The sequence below is a fragment of the Antedon mediterranea genome, chromosome 6, assembly GCF_964355755.1.
Source record: "Antedon mediterranea chromosome 6, ecAntMedi1.1, whole genome shotgun sequence".
NCBI lineage: Eukaryota > Metazoa > Echinodermata > Crinoidea > Comatulida > Antedonidae > Antedon > Antedon mediterranea.
The window spans coordinates 17,075,036-17,085,043 of NC_092675.1; the positions used below are offsets into that span (position 1 = coordinate 17,075,036).

A 10,008-nucleotide genomic window follows, 5' to 3' on the forward strand; every position below is an offset into this window, starting at 1 on the left:
GAGAAAAACAGATTAAAATTACAAAGAACAAAAAATTTATAAAGCTTAACAATCCTCTAATAGCAATTTAATAGATTTAAAGAAAATAAATAATACTTAATTATTGCTATACTTTTATGTTAATTTAAGGGTCGCCAAATATGTTGCCAGCTTCATTCAAGAACATTACACTATCAAAAGCAGCATTAACGCATAACATACGCAAACTACTTGGTCCTTCAAAGTGTCGTGAGTGTGATGGCTATCTGTATTTTAATGGGGCAGAATGCGCTGATTGCGGGCTAGCATGCCATCGAAAGTGCCTTGAGATTTTAGCTATACAATGCGGCAAGAAACGGATACCAGGAAGAATGAACGTGTTTGGTGTTCCTTTGCAAGAACACTTGAAATTAACCAATAGAGATGTTCCGTTTATTCTTACTAAATGTATCTCGGCCATGGAAGAAAAATACATGGATATCAAGGTAGGGAAATGGTGATTGTTTTAAAAATTAGTTTTAAATGTTTTATGTGTACTAATTTCTTTGTTTATTTCTTATGTAACATAATTGCAAAATATATTTAGTTAGTTCAGTCCCTAAAAGTGCCCTAATGTCAACGTGGAACTCAACTCAACTGTGTCTACATGAGCACTCTTCGCAACTGAACAGGCACACAAAAAATGTCAACTTTCAGTTGCCTATATTCTACTTTTTCCGGAACTGAAAGGAACTTAGCACTTAAAATCGAGTCACGCATGCAGTATGTTGAATCGCGACCAGTAGAGATCAGTTTGATTTTATCCAAAAAGTCCTCACAAATACTGGTTCCTCTATACAACTATGAATCGCGCTGTGGTTTAAAGGTCACAAAGTTGAATAAATATATCCCAATATAGGAATTTGATATAATACATACAAATACATATAATGCACTGTCTGTTTGTAAAGTTTGTATACATTTATTTCAGGGTATTTACAGATGTCCAGGTTTGAAACTGAAAGTTGAGAAGTTATGTCAAACATTTGAGAATGGTGGCGATCTAGTGGACTTATCAGAAACCTCGCCCCATCTCATCTCTAACGTTCTTAAACACTACCTAAGACAAGTCAGTATAATTATAGCTAACTATTTGTATAATAATAGTATTGCTAAAAATTAAATTTAATTAGAGTTATAAATATATATGTTATATACTCCTGTGGGACACCCCTATTAATTGGAAACTTTCATGTGAAACAAAAAAGAGGTAATACGTGTTTTAATACTATAGGACAACCCCATTCACTTGGTCGCAAAGGTGTCCCCTTAATAGTGGTTCTTCTGTATGTTAATTATTTTAGAATTGTAATGTATTGTACATCATTGCTTTGGTTACATTCACTTATAGACTGTTATACTAAGTGTAGTTTTATTTTTATTATTGTAATATTGTTATGTACTAGAACACAGTCATAGTATTTTATCCTTTGTATTATATAATAAAACACATTTTTTTAAAATCAAAATAGCAGTTTATGACAGTTTGTTTGGAAATGATGTGTTAAACCTTAATATTAATTTATTATTTATTTGATTTCATTGCAGCTTCCAGAGCCTTTACTGACTTCTAAATTTTACCCACAATTCCACACGTTAGCAAGAGAAAGTCGTGAGTTAAAATTACCATTAGATGATCCAAAGTCTGTGAATAAGTTAAAGGATATAATTCACCAACTTCCACTTGCTAACTACCTATCTCTCAAGGAGTTGTTTTTACATCTAAAAAGGTAATTTTACTTAACTATTTAATGAGATTAAACTACAGTATGAGATTAATTGTGGAGCTTAGAGAAATGTTATACATTGAGAAAGAATAATTCCAATTTGTTTATATATTTTATATTTTGCAGAGTAACTCTCCATGAAAAGCGTAATGGTATGACAGCTAGTAATCTAGGAATTGTATTTGGACCTAATTTAATTAAAGAGTAAGTAAACACTGGCCATATGTTGGAATGCCTGGCCCATTCATATAACTGGCATGGGATGTATGTTTGCCTTTAACGTGTAGGCATGAGGGAATTTCAGTTTTGTTCACTTGTCCCAGGACAAGTAAGTTTTACTTGTCCACATTATATTACGCAATACATTAAAAAAAACATAGTTGATTTCGATTTCTTTATTTAAAAACTATTAAAACTATTTGTTGGACTCGGCTTCCGGATCGTAAGTAGGTCATTGTTCTCTGAACCAGGGAGGTCCCTGTCCGAGCCTACTAAGTATTGTTAGTAACCCTTGAACGATGTATTGTTATAATTATCTATTATCGATCGTAGGGTTAGATATATCCCATGTTTAAGATTTTACATAGGCCTTTAAAATTATTATATATACAGTATAATTAAATTTACTACTAAAGCATGTTAATATTAAACATGCACATCATTTTATATCATAAAACCTTATCCCCTGCCTGGTGATACCGGGCACCTACCATGTGATACCGAACCCTACCTGGCGATACGGGCCCTACCTGCTGATACTGAGGCCCCTACCTGGCGTAGATTAATATGACCCAGGGCTAGGGTCTAGTGATTATTCCTACAGTTTCTGGAGTCCTTTTAATAAACACAATCTCCAGCGCGATCTATCATCTAAATAACTCTTAATATTATTGCAAAAAGTTTATACTTACTGTTTGGTCTTGCCACACCCTATAACATTATCCATTATTTCGATTTTAGTTCTGCACATGATATTTTGTCAGCCTTAGTGAACATGCCAGATAACAACAGAGCAGTGGAGCTACTTATACATAATGCACAGGTATGGCATTTCTATTGATATACAGTATTATATACCAGCACCATTCAATTCACTGTATCCGATTGATTGATCGCCGGTCTTATTATTGCCATGCCATCGAACTATAGACCTGCTAAACTGCGCATATCTGTTTCCTTTATTATCTTCTTCAATACAATCGAATCCACACATGCTAGTCCTAGTCTAGCCTGCAGCTGACTTATTTTGAGGATTTAGTAAGTTTAGCGGCCAGTTAAAATATGAAGAAACAAATAAAGTATGCTTTGGTGAATATTTGTTGCATATCTGGAAGCGACGATTATCAAATGCAGGCCTTTTTTGTCTACTTCAACCAAGTCCATGTTATGCATTTGCTTCGGCCTAGCCTACAGCTAAATTACATGGTATGGTATATAAAACAAATATTTACTGGGCTTTCATCGAAACATGATAAAAAATATAGCCCTCAGTGATCTGGAGACTTTAATATATCCCTCGACTTCAGCTTGGGATATAGTATAGTCTCCAGATCACCTTGGGTTATATTTTTAACCATGCCCCTCAGCCCAGTCAATATCTGTATACTGTAGAACCTGTGACATCTTCTGAAGCTAACAAAGTGTTCCCTTAAATGAGAATTGTTAACATTATTTAATTTGTAGATATTTAATGTTGATGATACACCAGTAGAAGACATCATGTCTAGCTCCAACAACCCTTCTAGTCCAAGAATAAAACATTGTAAGTATACTAACATAGCTTGCCTGAAAGCTCTGCTTTTTCTTGCTTTTTTATTTTATCGGAACTTGATTTAGTAATTTCCCTTTGGATAAATTTGTTTAATATATATTGCTTAACTATGAATCTATCAATTTATAAACAATTTTTTTTCTTTTTTAGCGTCTCTAAACCAATCCTCCAACAACTCAACTGACGATCGTGGAAGTAAAAAGAAAAGAAAACCATTTAAATTGCGAACGCCACAAACAGAAGAATCTGATGGCGATGATGAATCTGGCTATCTTGAATGTAAGACTCTTCATTCAAGTCATATTTATTTTACTTTTATCGATAATACCTATTCGTAAAATGTATGAAATTAATGGTAAATTATTGCATTACATAAGGAAAGTCCATCAGAAGCCTGTTTTCTGGAAAATGTATATATTAAATGTATTTAAAAAAATCATTATTTTTCTTTTTTGTGTGAATAACACAAAATCGAGAAATTTATATCACACCTTTAGACTGCGGACTGGCCCGGGAACGGAATCGGTATATCTATTCAAATTACAAAATAGCCTATTCTTCAGAATTCTTCATGTTTTGGGGGACAATATATCTTTAAGTAAATAAAATAAATGTTATTTTTTAATTTAATTTTGTATATTAAATAACTTTTGTTTTACCGAATAGCTGGCGTTTGGGTTGGTGATAACATAAATTGTAAGCAAGACCTTCTTACGCCAACACCAACTCCTCCACCAAGAAAAACAAATTCACCGAAACAGAAAAGGTTAGGATCACCTAGTGCTGTAGTATTTCGATCTAAAGTAAGTCCAAGTCAGGAACACAATAGATTATCAGCACCACCACCAGTCAATATTGTTCGACACCAAGAAGTTGAAAGGTCAATGAGTGCCCCGATTGATGAATCATCATCTCATTCAGAAGGTTTACCGGGAATGGTTAGCGTACCAACGTCCCCGAGTGAAACGTTGGGTTTAAAGCCAAGTCCTGGTAGTAAGCGGCGGGAACCACGATTTGTGTGACTGTTGATAAATGTAAAGATTTTATAATGCAATATAGTTAGTTGTTTCATATGATCTTAGTTTCTGTAAAATAGTGCTTTTTGGTCTATCATTGCTACAGGCTACCTCCAGGTTTATATTTGGTTATTGTTTGATATAAAACACAGCTATAGGCCCTTTTTACTAGTGTTAAATTTGAAAAAAATCTTGTTTACCACTAGTAGTAACAGTTTATACACATTGTTTTCATACTTCCATCTATTTATTGTGATGTGAAAAGTGTGGAACCTATCGGAGCTCAGTTTATACACATTGTTTTCATACTTCCATCTATTTATTGTGATGTGAAAAGTGTTGAACCTATCGGAGCTCAGAATTGTTTGATTCTTCTAAATTGAGTCATCTAGTTGAAAACATTCTTGAAGAAACAACTATGGTGTTTCAATTCAAATTTTTTTTTATCAAACAATAGTCTTTTTAAAGGCTTGGAAAAATAATTGTTGTGGTACCTGAGCATTTCGGCCACTGGTTATGCAATACCTAAATTCATAGTGTGCCATTCACGTCACATTTTACTCACAATTGTCTGTATTGAGCACAAGAGTTAGGCAGGCTACCTAACGTTGTCTTTACGCATCATTGCATTGAGGAATGTTTTTAGGGAGGAGGTACTTCTTTCTAAATGGACATGATAATTACTTTGCCTTTATGGCACACCATGATTTTGGACATTCCATACTCGGCAGCCCAAATATTTGATCTTCACTGTGACCATTTTGTGCCTTTGAGTCAAAAGATCAAACTTCTAAGATAAAAACACTCTGCCAATATGAGTTATTGAAAATTTATGCTGGATTTAGGAAAAACAAGTTTTAAACATGATGTTTTTAGATTTAAATTAACATACGATTTTAAGGCATCCTTATGTCTATGTACTGTTTTCCAATTTAAACTTTATTTTATGAATATGTTTCCAAGCCATTCCAGCATCCGACACTTTAAGAAGTATCTTATATTTTCAATACAGTTCTTTTCTTTGGTGGCTCATATTTTAAGATTTTGTTTATAATTAATTAAACTTTTTTTTAAACTGTTGTACATTAAAATATTATTAGAATATTTTAAAGGTTTTTTTAATTTGGGCATTATTTTGTGATCTAAAGATCGCCTTTAAATATAAAAGTATACATACATTGTTATGAAGGTTATATAGAGATGTAGAGATATAATGTCAGAAATACATATAGGCCTATTTATACATACTGCATCGCTCATTCAAATAGGTTTATGCATTTGTATATACGTATATAGATTTGTACTATATAGATATATGTTTAGAAAAGATGATTTAAAATTAATATTTATACCAAATTCTGTATATATTATGTATAATGCGTATTGAATTACCACAACAAATAACTTGAAGAAGAGGAGGACGCTATAGTTATAAACAAGTGATAATTATCTATATTAAGAACAAGCGTTTGTTGTTATAAAAATGTTAGTTATTGATATCAAAATGACCGAAATGTACCTGGAATAGTTTAAAAATACAAAGACGGTACATTCTACCTGGAATAGTTTAAAAATACGAAGACGGTACATTCTACCTGGAATAGTTTAAAAATATGAAGACGGTACATTCTCAGCCATACTTTTTATTAATTTCTTTTTGGAAACAGTAGTAGGAGGAATGGGTCATGGCGTAATATTTTACGTTTACTCATATACTGGTTTTGTATTTGTATTTTATAATTACTTACTAGTTTTGCTCATTTGATAAGAAATTAATTCATGATCTACAGACAAAGTGGTGCAATAAAACAGTATTTCTCATACTGTATCTTGTCCAACATTTTTACAATTTTCATGTTATTTTGTAAATTGTGCAAAATTTTGATTTAATAATTCAAATTTCTGTTGCTGCCTGATTGATAACAGAATGATAAAATAATTGGTGCTATATTTTTATGGAGACCCACATAATTGCTCTAATTATGCATAAATTGACTGTGCTATTTTATATGATTATTATTGTTTTATTATTTTTAATTTTGATACAATTTGTTCCTATTAGTCTATATTATTTTGTTGTTGTAGTTACTGTATTATTTACAGTAGTCATTTAAAGCTAAATAATAACTACAGAAGAATTTTAAAAAGTAATTAGTAAATTGTATTGCAAAAATGCAATTATTATTGTTATATATGAAAGTTCCATATTAATGCAAATTAAAGCCGTTTTTGTTGTTGTTGTTGTAGGCCTAATAACATTTGGCAACAAATTTATTTTTACAGAACCTGCGGTTTAAACATCTGTTTCTCTCGTTTACCATAGAAAAAAAGGTTTTTGGTAAAGCTAATTGCATTATATATTTTCACAATTTCTATTATTTACTATATAATGATATGTTTGCGTTTCATTTAACGTTTACTACATTGAGTAGAATGTATCTATTTTGCGAGAATTGAAACCATCGTTGTAGGAATAGATAGAATAAAGATTAACTGACTACTTTACTGTATTTTGTGATGCGCAAAAAAAGTATTTCGCCAAGATGGAAAACATGTTATTGATTCTTTGTTCAGCTTGGTTCTCACTAGGAAGCAACGCAAAAACGTCAACGCAACGCAATCGCTTGTGATTGGTCAACTCACTTACATTGCGTTACGTCCTTCTATTGTGTCTCTAGTGGGAAGAAGTGGGAATTAGCGTTTTTTTTAATTTGCAACACCATCTGGTTGCTAACGTCTGAAATAAGGAATTAGAACAATGATGTGCAACATTAATAGGGATGGATCAACATTTTTGTTATGTAAATACAAAATGTATATATATACTGTTTATAATATAGTTGTAAAAATAACTCTTTATGTTTTAGCCACGAAAAGACTGAGACATAAACCTGTAAATTAAAGAAAAGAACACTTATTTAATGAATATTAGATTTCGATAAAATGTAGTTTTAATTTAAATAAAATATTACAAATGTATACTAATAAGGCATGTCTAGATTGGAATAGAAAGAGAAGATAGTTGAGGCCTTTATGTATATGTACATCCAGTCAACATATTTTTAGGATGATTATAAATACAATTCATGAAAATCTATTATGTTATTTGTACTTTTGTTGGATTGCTGTGTTTGCTATTGTACCCGATTCCCAGTACTGTATCTCCACATTTCAAGAACTTAGCAAGCTTGACCTACATGGAAAGGATCTTCGATTGTTGCAAAATTTGTACTGGAATCAGACTGCATGCACGAGGGTAGATGGGTAGTGCAGTGACTACACAAGTATTGGAAGAGGAGTGAGACAGGGGTACGTGTCACCAGACTTGTTTAACTACTATAGCGAGTTGATCTTGAGGCAGCTAGAGAATAAGAAGGGTTTGAGAGTATGTGGTAGAAATATTACAATATATGCAGATGACACAGTTCTACTGGCAGAGTCAGTTGAAGATCTCCAACGGTTGCTGAATGTGGTTGTAGTAAAGAGTGAAAGAATGGGTCTGTCTATAAATTGTAGTAAGACAGAGTGTTTAGTAGTGTCAACAAAGGAGAGTTCAACATGTAACCTTCAAACAAGAGACCAGATAATTCAGCAGGTGTCCTCTTTTAACTATCTTGGAAGCAAAATAACAGATTATGCCAGGTGTGTAACGGATAAGTCCTTGCGAAAGCCGCATTTGGAGAAATGGAGAATATCTTGAAGAACTATGCGATGAGTATGGAAACCAGGTTGCGTGTATTAAACCGCTACATCTATCTTGTGCTGATGTATGGAAGTGAAGCCTGGTCAATCACAACTGACCTCAGAAAAAGATTGTAAAGCTGTGAGATGTGGTTTCTAAGGAAAATGATGAGAATTTCATGGACAGATAGAGTTAATAATGAAGATGTGCTGATAAGATGGAGTGTGCAGGAAACTACTGAAGGATATTAGGATTAGACAGATGAGATTCGTGGGATGGGACATGTGTTGAGGAAGGGAGGTCTGGAGAACTTGGCATTAACTGGAAAGATAGAAGGACGAAGGGGCAGGGGGAGAAAAAGAGTCACTTGGTTGGCCAGCATAGCTGAATGGATTCGGAATAGAGGTGAGAATACCAAAGAAGTGAAGTTGCTGAAAATGGCAATAGACAGGGAATTGTGGCACAACATGATTGCCACAGTTTCATGATATGGCACTTCGAGAGAGAAAATATCTCCACATATGTCTATTCCCGAATTCAAAGGAATATTTGTTAATACAGCATCTCAACAACTAACATTTTCTCCAGTTCCAGCGGAACATTCTCATTGGTATCAATTGCATCTATTTATGTGTTACGTCATCCAAATTAGGACACGCTATGAATTACGTCATTTGCATTTCGTTACTCATTACAACACTGCTGACGTACTGGCGACAAGGGTAACTGGGGCGTGACATGTCATTCTGAAGGTGTGACTGGTCGCGAACACACCGCGGAATTTTCAAACGTTTTTTTTTCAGGTACGTAATATTTCTATTTCAATAACAACCTACTCTCATTAATATTGTTGAATCTCGCGTAATACTCCTTACTGTCCATTCTCCTTATCACAATTCAAACATGCTAGATTAGTGAAATAATACTGTTATAAAGATATGCTCAGAATTAGTAAAAGGTTGAAAAAATTGCAACAGAATTGTTTTCACCACAAAGCATTTCTATAAAAAAAATCCAGGTAGGGGAAATAGGTTTTTTTTTTAAAAATGGCCGGCAATGGCGAAAAATGTTTAAAAATCAGCCAAAAACATATATTGTTTATCTAATTACCACTAGATAGCAGTTTTTATTATGCTTTTTATATTTCTTTTAGTTTCAAACATTTCAACTGCAATATACATATTAATTTAAGTGCTATTTGGCAGCAAAAACACACATTTAAGTATCAAGATATCACCACGGTTATAATAATAGACAACGTAGTCCTATGCATTATAATACAGGACTAAGATGTCTAATAAAACAGTTCATTTACATTTTGTACTGTCACAAAAATAGAATTATACAATCTTACAATCTATTAATCCATTCATTTTCATTGTCCATTCATCCTCTGTCTAAAGGTAGAAATTGAGCATGTGCTGATGCCGTGGTATTCTTCATAAACAGTGGTACTGACAGACTGTCATCAATGGACACATCACGCCATTTGTAACTTTTCATCCCCAGTCTGTAGGTTGAAGAGTATTTTCTATCCACTGCTGTACCATGGTAATAGACACGCAATGCAAAGCTTTTATTTCAAGTGCTGTTTTGGTTTTTGCTACTTTCTCCCAGAACGTATTTCTCCATACAGTATATAGCTAGCTACCAATGCCAATTCCCCTTATGCGATGATTTCTCTTTTTTATTTGAGACGTTTGGTTTTACAGAGTTTGTAAGCATACTACTGCAGGTGTGATGACTTTTTAAGACTAACACCTTTTCCTATACCAAATAGATAGGATGTAGTAT

The 10,008-nt window shown here is 33.1% G+C and overlaps 1 protein-coding gene across 1 annotated transcript in view; it reads left to right on the forward strand.

Annotated features, from left to right (window-relative positions):
- Positions 1–7,629, forward strand: part of LOC140051024 (rho GTPase-activating protein 29-like) — a 41,517-nt gene extending 33,888 nt beyond the window's left edge. The window contains exons 17-24 of the mRNA XM_072096090.1: positions 130–464; positions 950–1,087; positions 1,567–1,748; positions 1,872–1,949; positions 2,706–2,787; positions 3,429–3,507; positions 3,667–3,795; positions 4,183–7,629. Coding sequence (XP_071952191.1) covers positions 130–464; positions 950–1,087; positions 1,567–1,748; positions 1,872–1,949; positions 2,706–2,787; positions 3,429–3,507; positions 3,667–3,795; positions 4,183–4,538 — 1,379 coding nt within the window. The 3' untranslated portion in view covers positions 4,539–7,629. The remainder of the gene's footprint in view (positions 1–129; positions 465–949; positions 1,088–1,566; positions 1,749–1,871; positions 1,950–2,705; positions 2,788–3,428; positions 3,508–3,666; positions 3,796–4,182) is intronic.
- The last annotated feature ends 2,379 nt before the right edge of the window (positions 7,630–10,008 follow it).